This window comes from Protopterus annectens, chromosome 15.part0 (assembly GCF_019279795.1).
Source record: "Protopterus annectens isolate FY-2018-M chromosome 15.part0, PAN1.0, whole genome shotgun sequence".
In the NCBI taxonomy this organism is placed as follows: Eukaryota; Metazoa; Chordata; order Ceratodontiformes; family Protopteridae; genus Protopterus; species Protopterus annectens.
The window spans coordinates 227561670-227578320 of record NC_056749.1 but is presented as its reverse complement, the minus strand read 5'-3'; the positions used below and the strand labels follow the sequence as shown (position 1 = coordinate 227578320).

Below are 16651 nucleotides of genomic sequence, written 5' to 3'. Positions count from 1 at the left end.
TGTGATGTAGACTTCATCATTTTCTATGATGCTTTCTGGTTCATGTTTCCAGTGATTTTTAGCCACTTCAGTACCATAATGTTTGCACAATACCCAGTGTGACAGTCTTGACAAATTATTATGCCTTTCAGTATAGAATCCTTCTGTCATTAGGATGTCAAAACCAGCAATGAGGTTTCCAATTCTGTTTAACAAAACCAAATGACTACTTGCAGTTGTGCTTTCAGTTCCTCATCTGATGAGCTATACAGTTTTAAATCATTGACAAAGACAAGAAGAGAAGTCTTTACACTTTGTTTTCTAGCAGCCAAATTATAGCCATGGCCTAATCTGTTGATTAGACCCTAGAATATCCCCCTTTGAATTTTTATCCCTGGAATAATAATTTGTCCTTTATTACAGCTTAACTGCAAAGTGGTCTACCACTGTTTCTTTGTCACTGTAATATAATCAATCAGTGCAGGGTGCATCTTACGCATTTTAACCACTCTTTTATCCATGAATGTGGAATACTACCAAAAGCATTTCTGTAGTCAATCCATGCTATAACTTAGATTTTCCCCCTTTTTTACAGGTCTTCATTATGACTTGATTTAGCAACAGATGAGCCATTGTTCCATATGACTTTCTTTTATTACCCTTTTGTTCTACTGCCATGAATGAATTTTCTTCTAAATGACTATAAACTCTGTTGTGGCATCAATTCCGGTGTATAGTTTACACGTTGTTGGAAGGCAAGTTACTGGTCTATAATTTTTAGGGTAGCTTGCACATGCACTCTTAAGTAAGAGCACAGTTTTTCCTGCTTTTAGTGTCTGTTCAGGGTACGCGTGTAAATAGTTCTTACTCATGGCTAAATCTTCATGCAATGATGTTAATACCTTTAACCAGAAGTTGGGTACTACATCTGGGCCTGGGGTTTTCCAATTAGAGGCTTTTCTTCAACTTGTTTCAATCTCTATGGCTGTTACTTCTTCCCATTTCATATCCTGTATCTTTAAACTTCTTATTCTTTTATTTACTATTATCCATTTAGCAACTTCTCCAAATGCATCTATTTCTTCTTTTTTTGGGTGGTCTTTCAATTCCTTTTACCTTGTTTCCCAATTCTCTACAGAACTTTTTGAGGTCATCAATAAATTGCTTATTTTGTACTTTTCCTTTATATTTACCTGTGTATCTTCTAGGTTTTTCTGCATGTGCTGAAATTTTTAGTTTATTATTTACAACAGTGCATGAGAGATCCTGATCAGTTATAATATGGCGCACTGCTTTTATCACGAGTATTTTTGTTGATCTGTTCCCTCTTCTATATTCCTCTAACAGTGACACTTTGTGTCTTAATTGCTTTATAGTTCTCTCTATTCGATACTTGCATGATGGTATTCAATTTCTCCCCTTTCTTTCCCTTACTACCCTGTGTTCTTGTTGTAAAATTTTATCTGTTATTAATTTAGCTGCACAATAATACATTCTGTTTACTTCTGTTATATCACATGGATCTCTACGGATAGTCCTAATTACTGTGTTCATTTCTTTTATTAAATTTCTAACTTTTTAGGTTTTATTGACCTTCAGCAGTCTACTTCTTTCATTAATCTTAACATGTCTATCTCTGTTAACTCAAGCAACTCTTCTCTTACCTCATTTTCTTCTAAACCTCCCTATATAAATGATATGATGCTATCCCTGTAGCATAAGCCATCTCTGTCATTATGATTACATCTTATCCACAGAGCTCTGCTAAGCATAATTCAATTTTTCCATCTATGTTTTGGAACTGTAAACTGCTTCTTGAACTAAATGCTGTAGCATTGTCTTGCATCTGTGAATATGTAAGTTTTTTAGCGTAACCTTGTATCTGTAAATATGTTTTGTTCATTTCTTCTGGATCTTATTCACCCGGGTTGTGCCTGCAAATTGAGATCAGTGTACATCATCAAATAAATATGCATCGTGTGTGTGCGTGTACACACACACATATAATATATATATATATATATATATATATATATATGGTTCACCCTTTATAATCTCAAACTACTGAAATCTCGAATTTCAGTATCTCTAAACTATAAAGGCGAATGACTCACAATCCCAAAACCCAAAAGCACGAAACAAACAATCACGAACATACATACATCATATACGACACAACACAAACACCATTCTACCCAAACCACACAAACTAAACAACCCTACACTACATGTAAGCAGGGGGCAAGCCCCCCTGCACCTCCCATGTGGGAGGTTGTGCCCCCAGATCCCCTACTTATTTATACCAACTCCGATATCGCACCAACAGAAAAAAAAACTACACCCATACATTCTACAGTCCCTCGCGCGTGCACACACACACACACAAACACCAAAACATCCAACACTCACAGTCATACTTCCACCTCCCTACCGTAACCCACACGTACAACTTACAAAAACACTCACATACACTCACTCACCTTTATTTCTGGACACCATCCCAGCCAAACACTTCACGTAATGTAGAGTAAATGCATAAGAGCGGATTCGAGATATTCAGATTCACACGCTTCGCTTTTATTTTGTTCGCTTTTTATATGGTTCAGATACTGAAATTCGAGATTTCAGTATTTCGAGATTATAAAGGAGAAGTGTATATAGATATAGATATATAGATATATATATATATATATATATATATATATATATATATATATATATATCAAAGGGTCTACTTCAAAAGAACGAAAACCCACTTACCCAAATCTGTAAACACCAAGATGACTTTGCCAAAACCACAGTTTAACAAACACTTGGAATACCGATAAACTCAGGGAAACTAACCACTAGTTCATCCTTACAAAAAAAATACACACCAAAGCTCCCTCCCCCTAACTAAATATACCAACTCTAAGATTGCACTACAGTGGGGAAAGGGGCAAAGTTCACCATGGGGGTCAAGTGGTTCTTATTCCACAGTAACTTCCAGTGTTCTGAGTGTTCGTTAAACAGTAGTTTCAGCGAAGTCGTCTCGGTGTTTAGAAACTCTGGTAAGTAGGTTTTCATTCTTCTCAAGTAGACCCATATACACACACACACACATATATATATATATATATATATATATATATATATGAATTCACTTTATAATCTCGAAATACTGAAATATCGAATTTCAGTATCTTGAGACTATAAAGCCAAAACTCACAAAACCAAACCAAAACTGAGAAATTCAAAACCGCGAACATCAACAAAACACTACACCACATGTATAAACACAAATACACCTATCTCCCGACACTACAACAAAGCAAAACGACACACACGAACATAAAACAAACACACACACACCTACCCTTCCTATAAGCAGGAGGCAAGCCTCCCTGTGCCCCCCCCCCACCCACTACTTACATATACTAACTCCGAGGCCGCACTAAACACCAAAAGACAGAAAACGCACCACCACACATTCTACACTGCCCTTGCACAAACACATACCACATACATACAAACACCACCACTCTCAACACTGACACACTCGCACTCTTACCTACCTACCATATACCACACCTAACACTCCCCAACACATTCACATGCACAAAAACCCTCCCAAAAACCCTTAAAAAACATTACACTTACCTAACGCGCCCATCAGTATCATGGGTTCGATATTCTGCAGTTTTGAGCAACTGCAAATCTGACAATTTGGTTTTGAAATACTGAAATTCGACATTGCAGTATTTCAAGATTCCAAAGGGAATCCTTACACACACACACACACATATATATATATATATATATATATATATATATATATATATAAATTATAAACTCTAAGGCAAGTCGAGGAGCAGCAGTCAAAAAGCAAATTATATAATCCAAAAAGATTTTAATGTACAAATGGTGAGCACTTTCACACATAAAATTGCTTCATCACACCAAATTCAAACAATGATGGCATATCCTTTTATACCCATTAAAATTCAAATGAACCAATCATTCATATGCATCACCTTTAAAGCTAAAGTGTACTAAAAATATATGTATATGCAATATATAAGATATACAAATATTAGAACATATATAATACATATAAAATGTACAATATGTCATACAGAATATATCTTACAAAATATAACAATATAAAAACTTATTAAACATTTAATACATCTATACTTATTTCCCAAGCTTCCTGCCTCTCAATTTGGCTGTAATAGCTATATGGTCATTGAGCCCTCTACCCAAATGGGCTCTTAACCTAACAATTCAAGTAAGCACTCTAGTTTCTGTTTTATTAGAAACATCTCCCAACCTTTCATCTTCATATACAAGCTCTAACGCCCTAAATCTAAACTGATGGCTATCCTCATTTTCTATAGTATGCTTAGCTAATGCACTATATGTATGTCCTCGCCTCTAACAATAAGTATGGTCCCTAATGCGTTCACGAAGACGTCTATTCGTCTTTCCAATACAGAATGAAGAACAAACTATGCACTGGGCCAAGTACACGAGGTTCTTACTATTACACTCAGCACTGGCATCAAACCTATACACTCTACCAGTGTCTGGATGCCTAAATTCAGTACATTCTTGTATGAAAGTACAAAAGTTACAGCCGCCACATCTAGTTGTTCCAACTCCTATATCAATTCTCATTTCTTGTCTAGTACCCTTAGGGTAACAAAACCTCTGTTTCAAATTCCTAGTGTTCTTGAAGGTAATACAGGGTTTATCCTCCATCACTTGAATAATTTGTTCATCAGTACGTAATATTTTCCAATTATGCTGCAAGATATTCCTTATCATCACATTATCGCTGGTCTAAGAAAAAACAAAAGGTGTCTTATTCAATGTCGTATTAGGAGCATAGGTGGATCTAAAAGCTTCCGAAAAATATGGCTTAGCCCTCCCATTTCTCATCATTTGGGCTTCATGAGTAACTCTACTAACTACTCGTTCATCATAGCCCCTACTAACAAAATCAGAACTAATATTGTCAAGCTCTTTACGTAGATGGCTGTCCCAATCAGTTAACCAAGAACAGCACATAGCTTGTCCCTTTACAATATTGGTAAAAATGTGTGGTGGGTGCATACAAGTCCTATGCAGAGAAGAGGGGCGATAACAACCTTTCACATATCTATCAGTAAGTAAGCATCCCTCTCCATCAATACTAATCAAAATATCCAAAAAATGTATTTCAGTAGCAGAATATTCACCAGTAAATTTTAAAAAATCACAACTATGATTCATATGGTCAACGAATATTAATAACTCAGGTTGACTTCCTCTCCAAAACATACAAAGATCATCAACAAACCTTCTGTACAATACCAAACATTGCTGCGCTAAGGGATGTGAAATCAAATTATGTCTCTCCCATCCCGCCATCACCATGTTGGAGTAGCTATTGGCACAAGGAGTGTACTCCAATTCTTCTTCTTTTGGGGTTTCCCGGTTAGGGGTCACCACAGCGGATCACCTGTCCGCTCATGATTGGCAGTGGAGTTTTACAGTGTCGAGTTGCTAGCCGAGCGCCCAATCTTCCACAGAAGGCACACAAACGCACACACTCACACCTAGGGCCAATTTAGAGTGTCCAATCCACCTACAGCATGTCTTTGGGATGTGGGAGGAAACTGGAGCACCCGGAGGAAACCCACCTGACCACAGGGAGGACATGCAGACTCCGCACAAAAGGCACGCCAGTCGAGGATCAAACCGGAGAACCTCTTGCTGTGAGGCAGCAATGATAACCGCTGCACTACCATGGCCACCCAGTGTACTCCTATTCAGTGGGAGCTATTATCACCAGTTGTTGGGCGTAGCTATGGGCACTCCTTGTGCCAACAGCTATGCCAACATGGTGATGGCGGAATTGGAGACACATAATTTGATTTCACATCCCTTAGCGTAGCAATGTTTGGTATTATACAGAAGGTTTGTTGATGATCTTTGTATGTTTTGGAGAGGAAGTCAACTTCAGTTATTAAATATTCATTGACCGAGCAGTTAGAAGGGTTACTCATGAAGTCCAAATGAACGCATTAGGGACCATGCTTATTTTTACAGGCGAGGACATACATACATATAGTGTATTAGCTAAGCATACTATAGAAAATGGGGATAGCCATCAGACCATATAGCTTTTACAGCCAAATTGAAAGGCAGGCAACTTAGTTAATAAGTATAGATGTATTAAATGTTTAATATGTTTTTATATTGTAATATTTTTATATTCTGTAAGATATATTCTATATGACATATTGTACATTTTATATGTTTTATATATGTTCTAATATTTGTATATATTACATATTGCATATACATATATTTTTAGTACACTTTAGCTTTAAAGGTGATGCATATGAATGATTGATTCATTTGAATTTTAATGGGTATAAAAGGATATGACATCGTCTGAATTTGGTCTGATGAAGCAATTTTATTTGTGAAAGCGCTCACCATTTGTACATTAAAATCTTTTTGGATTATATATTTTACTTTTTGACTCCTGCTCCTCGATTTGCCTTAGAGTTTATAATTTGACTTATTTTGGCAGTTATTGGTGATTCTTGGTTTCGTTTGTGTGCATTTTATATATATATATATATATATATATATATATATATATATATATATATATATATATATAAAATAAACAACAGATTCTCAAAAACAAAATATGTTGCTCCATCACAAACTCACCCTCTCATGAGGACCATTGCCTCTTTCTCTCAAAAAAGACAAATGGCTTCTTGCTACTGTGCTATCGCATCTTCAGACATCTCCTGCCTAACTTCTCTCAATCAGTCACCAACTGGTTTCAGTGTTACCTGTCTGACCGCCAACAATCTGTTGTATGGCAGAATGACATATCTCCCCAACTACCTGTCTCCATAGGGGTTCTCCAAGGATCCATCCTTGGACCCCTACTCTTCTCTGTTTTCACCAATAATCTAGCCACCAAACATGGCACACTCATACAATATGTAGATGACTCAACCATCATCTGCTCAGCCCAGTCCCTACCCAAACTGCAAAAAGTCACACAGGAAGCCTTTTCCTCTGTTGAAACTTGGTTATCCAATGCCCAATTAATACTCAACCCAAACAAAACTAAACTACTCATCATCCAACCCACCAAACATACTCAAAACAACTCTCACTTTAACATCACAGCAAAAGACACCACCACTATATACCCAACTGAACAGACCAAACTGCTAGGAGTAGAAATAGACAATAAACTAAAATTTGACATTCACATATCCATGACCATAAAAAAAGTCCACAAAAAACTAGGAGCATTATGCAGAAATAAGCAACTTCTCACCAAAGCAGCAAAGATTTCAATAGCAAATTCCCACCTTATCTCCACTCTACTTTATGCCTCTCCAATATATACCAACCTAAGGCAATGCGATCTAAACAGCTAGAGACCTGCTACAACAAAATCGCCAAATTCACCACAGGGGCATCCTACCGTAGTCACCACTGTCTCTCACTTGCTGAACTGGGCTGGGTTGAACTTCCTCACCTCCTTCAATGGTATCAACTCTCACTCGTCCACAAACTAGTAAACCATCCACTAAATGTCCCATCCCTCCAAAATCTACTCCAACCCTATCGCACCACCAGACCACTAAGATCCAGCAACAAAAATCACTTGCAGATCACTAAAGCCAATAACTCTGCTGGTGAAGCACTATTCTCTTGTGCCATAGCCAACTTATGGAACTCCCTTCCACCCACAATTACCTCCGTACCATCATGCACCCACTTCAAAACTTTACTAAAAGCACACCTAAATACGTGCTGGCTATGCCCTTGCAGCTCCCACTCTAATATCACCCACCCCATCCAACTACTACCTTTCTTTCTACCCCACTAACTACCTTGATTATAGCAAGCTCAGATGCTCATAAGCCTAGTACGTATTATACAGCAGGAACTTCTTATTGTAACATTTGTTAATGTCTGTTATGTACTTCGCAGATAAAGATTCTAGTTGTCTACTGATGTACTATGTTCTTCATCTGTAAATATGTTTTGTAATTAATAGCCATGTTAATCAAATTAATTGCTATGTAGTCCAATGTAACTACTGTCTGTTTATTTTAACTATGGAGCTTTTCTCCCTGGGCCTCCGCTGAAAATGGACCTACGTCCAGTCGGACACTCCCGGTCAACAAATGTAAATAAATAAATAAATAAACTTATTCCCACAACCAACTGACAAACTGTACACCAAACACACACTCTACAACATCCAATACCTCTCTCGATCCCCACTCCAAACCCCAAAAACCAGGCTAAACTCACTAAACACTCCTCAACCCTTGTTCCTAAAGTATGCAAATCACCCCAACACACACACACACACTCACACACTCTCTCTCTCTCATCTAAAGGAACTCTAAACCTCCTTCAGTACCATCAGCCCTGACTTAAAAATTACTACATCAGACTGCACTTGAAACACATCAAGCGACATCACCTAAGTGATTCTCAACCTCTAGCCTTACTCTCTTTTGACTACTTACATCTTTTAACTTCACCTCCCCCATCTACCCCCTGTCCTGACTCATTACACCACAGCATTTCCACTGTTATGTAAACCTAAAATATACTCAGGTATAATGTACATTTATCTCATAACTGTTGCTGCATAGATTAACTGCTACTGTACAAGTTTTGTTTAATATTACTTTGCATTCTGTTTTTTTTTTTTTGGGGGGGGGGTATGTACAACTTAGTGCTTCTCTGTTACACTTTTTTTTACCTTTGTGAATTATTTCACCTAGGCAGTACCTGCAACTGGTCAGCTGTGATAAGTGTACTACCCTGATAAAAACACATGTAAAATAAAATCAATTGTCACACATATACACAGAGACACAGTTTTATGTTTAGGTAACATGATTAAAGGCCAAAATGTAACTTAAATAAAAAACAGAAGAATCGTGTTCAGTTTCCAAAGCATGACTGCTAAGCCTTAAGTACTTGCACACAAATGAATACTTAGTTAAGAACAAATCTGTCTTATTTGCAGAAAAAATACTGAAACAACTGGGATAAAATGTAAAAATACAAGAAGAAAAATTGCACCAACTGGGTAGAAAAGCCTTCTAGGACACACACAAAACAGAATTCTGGAATTCTACAATAATTACCCATAGGAGATGTAATCTCACACGCCCACATATCTGTGTGTGTGTGTGTGTGTGTGTGTGTGTGTGTGTGTGTGTGTGTGTGTGTGTGTGTGTGTGTGTGTATATATATATATATATATATATGTATGGGTCTACTTCATAAGATCGACAGACCATTTGATCGACATTCATTTGGTCGACAGCTCATTTGATCGACAACCAGTATTCAAGGCATTTAACAGGGATTTGCCCCCCTCCCCAATGTTGTGCGACCCTGGAGTTGGTATATATGGTTGGGGGTGTGTGGGGGGCACAGCCACCCACCTATTTCCGTTTAAAACATGAAAATACAACAAAACTACACATTTTAAAGAAAATAGGTGGGGGGCTGTGAACCCACACCCCTCCTAACTATATATACCAACTCCAGGGTCGCACAACATTGGGGAGGAGGCAAATCCCAAGTTTTTGCCTTGAATACTGGTTGTCGATCAAATGAGCTGTCGACCAAATGAATGTCGATCAAATGTATGAAGTAGACTCATATATATATATATATATATATATATATATATATATATATATACAATATATAACGCACACACACAGAAAGTGCTCTGCTTAGGCACTGTTAAAATCTCATAGAAGCGAAGAAAAGTATTTGTCTCCTCTCACAAAACACACATACCTTCTACTCAATTGCAAACATAGTTTTGGAATCTATGTATACACATATAACCCTCTAGGACCTGTAACGGTTCGCTTCCATTATTCTATAGTAATAAACAAAAGAGCAAGTCTGAGATGAAAACATGTAATTAATGAACAAGCAAAAGAAAAAAAGTAAAAAAGAAAATATATTACCAGTTGAGTTACTAGACAAGAAGGCATCAAATCCCATATCCTCTATCGCTGACCTTAGAACCTCAGGGTTAGTAAGTAATGGGTCATATTCTATAGTCCCGTTCTCATTTTGTAGAGACACATTTATAGTTATTACTCCTTTTTTTTGAGAAATCATTCCTTCAATTGACTGCACACAGGAATTGCATGTCATCCCTTTAATAGTTACCTCAGTTACTCCTGTCAGAGGCTGATTTTTACTGCTTACTGGTGTTCGTTGTAAAGGAGATGATGATGATTTCTGAGTAACACAGGAGGACAAGCTTTCAAAGTGCTCAGGATAAGTAAGATTTACTTTAAACTTTCCAGGCGGCAGTGCTTCAATTGCTGTCTTTAAGGCTTCTGGGTTGATTAACTTTGGGTTGTAATTTATAGTTGCCGATTTGTTTTTCAATGAAACATCGATTGTGTACACCGCTGGAAGTTCAGAAATGCTGTTTTCGATGTTAACCACACAAGAATTACAATGCATCCCTTCCACTCCAATAGTAACAGTTGATTCAGTAATGTTAGACAAAGAATTTGCATCTGACTTCCCAGATGAGCTTTTGGCTTGACTACTGAGTAATCTTTCAACATCAATAGGTCCTAACTTGAGTCCCTTAGGTTTAGCTTTGATGGAGGTTTTAAAACCAGCACTTTCAATCTGTTCCTGTATTTCAAGGGGTGTAATAAGGAGGGGTTGATATACAATAACAGCTTCTTTGGTATCCAAGGAAACTACAGACAAAACAGAAAAAGGAAAAAACATAAATCACTGTTAAGTGAGAGTACAAGTAAACTTTACATAAAAGCAAAGTCCCAATGTGAAGGCACTAACAAATTAAAAAAGGGATGTCAGACCCTTTAAGTCTTACAATAAAACTTTTAATAAGACATTTCTATTTGCTTCTTTTGTCCATATCTTTATAAACAGTGTAAAACAATACATGTAGCCACCATGTTCAATACATGTATCTACTAGTATCAAGTATTTTTATTCTGCACTTGCTCTGTCTCAGTGCTATTTAACAGTTCTGTGCTGCATTTATTGATTTGCTTGAATTTATCACTGTTTTTTTTTCAGACTGCACTTGTTAAATAAACACCATCTGTTTGTTACCGTACTGCTCTTAAGTCGGTTTAACAGTATCCTGATATTTCCTAACCTCTTCTGATACTGCGTAAGCTGTTCTTATTTACCAAAGTTCTGAATTTTCCAAAATATTTCAAAGTTTTGCAAAGTTTTTTTGTGTTTGTAGAAGTTTTCCTACATTTACACACATTTTTCTGTATTTGGGAACATTTCCTCAGGTTTGTGAACTTACTTCAAAGGATTTCTGATACTGCAGTAGTTCTGCCTTTTGTTGCAAGGCATTTGTTACTGTACTTGAACTCAAAGCCAGTTCATTTTACATTAAGAGGGTTTTATTCTGCACTCTGGTGGGAGCAGAGGACTAAATTCAACCCAACCAAGTTGGGAACTACTGGTGGAAGGCTTACTGTGTGTTTATCTGACTGGCCGGCTGGCTTTACTGTGTAAAAGTCTTTCATTCTGCTAGTATAAAAGCCCCACTTTTGCGCATCATGCAAACTCGTTTACCCATGCCTCGTATATAATCAAACCTCTCCAGTTTAAAATTCTCTATAGAAAATGCTCTCCACGGTCGCCCACTGTTGAAGAGATGACCGACTGTGCATAGGGCAGCACCACTGCAGGTCATCCTACACTATACTACTACACACACTCACTTAGAGCTTTAAGTGACTCTCCCCTACACCTTCCCATCTACTGCGGATCTGGTATAATGGATAGGTGCTTCCCTGTCATCTCTGTTTCTGGCCTGGTGGACATCGGCATCCTGAGACACTGCAGTAACTCCTAATGTTCACTGACATCCACTTAATTTTAGAACAAACACAGTATGTGAGAGATGTAGATACACAATGTCATTGGAGGCACAGCTCTCACATGCACACAAGAAAAATACAAACTACGTTGTCAGCGTTACACCCAAAACACTCACAACGAGTACTAAGGAACAAACACATAGACCCACATATGGGGGAGGTACTCTCATGTAATCTACCCAGTCCTCCTAGAGAATCTCTCAGTAGCCCCATGCACACTAAAAAAGACAGCACCTCACACAACACATAATACTGAAAATCATAGTAGCCCTACTTCCAAGCCCATAAGGCAACATGCCACATGGCCTAACATTCTAGGTATTGGGGATTCAATTGTAAGACATACTGATGCACCACTTACCAGGCTAAACAAGGAGAAGATCACAGTGAGCTGTCAGTCTGGGGCCAGGATCTGCCAGATCATACATGCACGTAGGTCTCTGAACCACAAGTACCAGTATGATATGGTCATAGTCCATGTGGGTGTAAACAACCTAAGACATACCTTACTGGACTATATGAAGAGAGACATGATGGAGCTCTCTGAATGTGTGTCCCAGGCAGGTATGAAGCTACCCTTAAGCAACATCCAACCTTCACCAATAATGATGCCACAGTACCAGCAAAAAATGATCGACTTCTACAGTTGGCTGAGTTTCTCACAACAAGGGGATCCAATATCTGTCAGCCTGGGGAGACATGACTGACAAATCATGATGCTTTGCCAAAGATGGTTTGCACTTGTCATCACTTCGCTGCTGGATACTAGCAAAAACTTTATCTATCCCCATAATGCCTTTTTTAGGCCATGACAAGCTGTTAAACCCTCCAACATAACAAACATCACTCACAACCACCTAAAGGTACTGCTGCTCAAAGCTAAGAGCTTAAATAAAAACTGCACTCCCTGGAAGCACTCCTTGCACTGGTGAATGTAAACATATGCCCAATCACGGAAACATGGTTCAGAACCATTGACAGCACCCCAACTATCTAAAGCTACAATGCCTATCATATACTTCAATCCCCATCAGCTCAGGATAAAACACAGGGAGGAGGTGTCTCAGTGTTCATAAAGGACAACGTCACCACTAAACTGGTGCAACAACATGACTTGCTGGAGATGCTCCATGCACAACTAACCATAGATGCCACCCCTCATCATATCCTTGCTAGCTACAAATCCCCTAACATGAGTCTGGAAAACCACACATCCTACCTAAACCTACTGGAATCTCTTAACATTCAGTCTAACACCATACTTATGGGTGACATGAACTATCCCTCCATAAACTGGGAGACTTGTACAACCCATAATTCACTTGCACGGAGCTTTTGGACTTTGTCAATGCAAACACCCTGGAGCAACTAGTTAGCTCTCCAAATAGAGGTACAAATATCCTAGACCTGGTACTCACAAACATGGGATGGGATGCTGCTCCCTCCTGTGCATTAACTCCTCCCTAGTAAGACCTGACCAAAAAATGATGATCTATAGTACTTAAAGTAACCAAGAGACCACCATCAAACTCCAAACCTGTTTAGAACTTTGCTAAGGCCAATTATCTGAAACTAAGTGACAGCTTATTAAACTTCTAAGTCCCTCCAAACTGGAATGACATCGAGACCTGCTCTGTGCTATACACAAAAGCTCATTCTTGGCTGTACAGAGAAGGCAGCACTTGTCAGAGTCAAAGATATGATTACTGACAAAAATAAACCACCCTGGTAGATCCCTAGCATAAATAGGCTATTCAACAAAAGGAAAAGATCCTCTCCAAAGCGAAGAAAGAACAGACAAAACAATGCAAAAAGACACTCACCGATCTAAACAAACAAATTAGAAAGCTGGTAAAGTCTGCCAAAGCAAACTACAAGAAAAACAGATAGCCAACAAGATGAAAGATGTGTACGAATTTTTTAAATTATGTTTATAACCTCAGGGGAAAAGCTCAGAAATGTGCTGAGTTAATCAAGTCTGACAAAAATGTATGTGTTTCTGTGCTCTACCCTGGTTAACAAACACAAACAAAGCAAATAAAAAATAAATATGTATAACTCAACTGAGAGAAAGTTTAGGGAAGCATTACTGCTACAGACACAGCACCTCAAAGAACTACTGTTGTGGTAAGTACCATACACAACTGTGATATCTTTAAATATGGTCACTGTAATAGTAAATACAATATCTGGTTTCATTCCCAGACAATTCTTTAGTACTCAAAGGAGGTACTGGCTTGGCAACAGTAGCAGTACTATATCATTATATGTAAAGACAAGCTACTGGCAAAACGATGGAAGTGAAGTACGAACAGAATTCAAGTTGGAGCTTTTTTCTTCACAGTGGATAGCTAGAACACAGCAATTAACTTTGAATGAATATATAGAGAAGAATATATAAGAAAGAATTAGCCTGTATACTCATGCAATTATTACCACATAAAAACATGCAGAGGAATAAAACAATGCAGCAAGACAAACAGAAATGACGACAGCACCTTTCAGAATGTGAATTTGATAAGCTGATGCTTGCAGAAATTATTTTTTGATTTTTTAAGAAGTGCAAGTTTCTTTCTGTAGAAGTTTTGTGTATTGTGTGGCCTGTATCATTCCGGCCCCTATGAATAAGATATGCTGTGATTATTGTAGTAAAGATTTTTGAATGCTGTAAATGATATGGTGTACTGACTGCCACTAGAGGTGCCAGCCTGCACTGAGTTGGCAGACCCCTGGTGGTGAAGACAGGCACAGTCGGCAGATAGCAGGAAAGATTTGATGACTAGCTAAATGATCCCTGAGACCTGCAGCCACTTTGATGGTATTGAACTCGTAGTGGGACTGATAGCATCCTGGAAGAGCAGATCAGTGTAATGGAGTGATTCCAGTGGGAGAAGCTAAATGATCCTGATTGGCCCTTTTTGATGTGGGTGTACAGGTTCGAGATAAGGTCCAGTCGAACTTTTTCAGTTGTCCCTGTTTTCTTTGGGAAGGAAAACCTTGTTGAGTTCATTCGATGACTTTGGTTGGATGCTGGCTTAGGTCCTAAATCTTTGCAGTCCCCTGTTTTCGAAAGTTTAATGGGCTGGTTAAGTTGGTTGTTAAATTTGGTGAATAGTCTTGTTTGGAAGGATGGGATTTTTTGCTGGGACTGTTGTTTTGACTTGCTCATGCGCTCTGGCTGGTGGTTCTGCTGTGGGTTTTGGGGTTGGCCAGGTGTGTGATAGGAAATGTTGGTAAGAGTAGGATTTTGTAACACCTTAAATCGAGTGCTGAAAGGTTTTGTTTGCCAAAAAGGTGCCAACTGTCTTTAGGCTGACCCCCCAAGCCTGGAGGGCAGGGCGCCAGGGCCTCCTGCCCCAAGTGCTGAGCCCGGGCCTCAGGAGGATTGGGAAAGACCCTCTGGTTGGCGTTTGATGCCACCCCGGCCTGCCACGGCCTCTGCTGGGAATTGCCCCCCTGCCTCTAGAGAAACGGGGTGGGACAGGGATTTTCCACTTGTTCACCTGTTTGGGGTCTCCCTTTTTTTTGGTGTAAGGGGTCTGAAGGTGGAAAACGACTCCGAAAAGCAGACAGAGTCTGGGAAGGAGTCTTTAGAAGTGTTCACTCTTTTCTTTAGGGTGGGGCAATAGTGGTGGCACGAAAATGAAGGCGCAAAGGAAGGCTGAAGCCCTCGAAGATCCGGAAGGAAGCGATATCAGCCAGCCTGAAAGAGCCGATTTCCAGCGATCGCCCGCCGAAGCCGACCGGCTGCAGCTCTCTCAGCCTATGGACAGCGTCCCACCTCATGTGCGAGGTTCCCATGCCAGCGTGTAGTAGAGTGTCTGTAAAGCATCTGAAGTATGAAATAGTGTATTCACTACCTTTGAGATTCACAACTCTGTGAAAGAAATGTCCCAGTTCTGTCAGGAATGAAAATGAAGTCTTGAGAAGAGAATCCGGAACTGCATCTGAAGACTCCGGTCCCTCCTTTATGGCGTCAGGAGGAACACTCTGGCTTCTAAGATCTCAGCGCTCGTGAGCCCTCCCCACTCATTAAGAATGCCATTGGTACCTGGTGCCTTGTACTGTCCTTCTTCCACGTAGAGTGTGTCCTCCTAGGGCTGGCTCGGACTTGTCAGACATGCTAGGGACCCTTCCCCCAAGACCAGGCAACCATCATTAACAAGCGGAACCCTCCCAAAAAGGAGGAGGAAGGGTAAGTACTGAGGAGGATCTCCAACCACTCAGAAATCTCAGGATCTTCTCCAGACTGTCAGAAAAGGGGGGTCTTCTGAAGGTGACTTAGTTTTAGGATCTGAAAGATCAAGTCAGTATGTCCAATCTGAGATTCTTGTGGAGAATCAGTGGGAAGTCTCAATCCATCTTTTCCTAGGGACTTCTTAAGAATTCCACTCCTCTTCCAATCCACGAGAGGGGGCCAATCTTCGAGGTGGCTGAGACAAGATTCCCTCGAAAAGGGGGGCACCCCAGGTGGGTGGCTGGGGACATAGGCAGGTGGGTGCTGGGTAGAGATGCAGAGGGAGGATATGTGTTCTTGTGGGAGTGGAAGTTGTTCTCTGCCAGGCTGTGTCCCGGGTGAGGAAACACTCAACACCTTCCGAAGGAGTTGAAGGAATCCCGAAGGTAGTATCTCCGGTTCGAAATGGGAAGGACTCAAGAAGGCCGAGGCGAGCCGAAGGGAACAGGACTTCCGAAACCGAAGTCGAACCAGGAGGTCTCGA

At 39.5% G+C, this 16651-nt stretch overlaps 1 protein-coding gene across 1 annotated transcript in view; it reads right to left on the bottom strand.

The window, feature by feature from the left end:
- Positions 1 to 16651, bottom strand: part of ATP7A (ATPase copper transporting alpha) — a 2674176-nt gene that overhangs the window by 2174244 nt on the left and 483281 nt on the right. The window contains exon 4 of the mRNA XM_044057744.1: positions 10002 to 10760. Within this exon, the coding sequence (XP_043913679.1) occupies positions 10002 to 10760 (759 nt within the window). The remainder of the gene's footprint in view (positions 1 to 10001; positions 10761 to 16651) is intronic.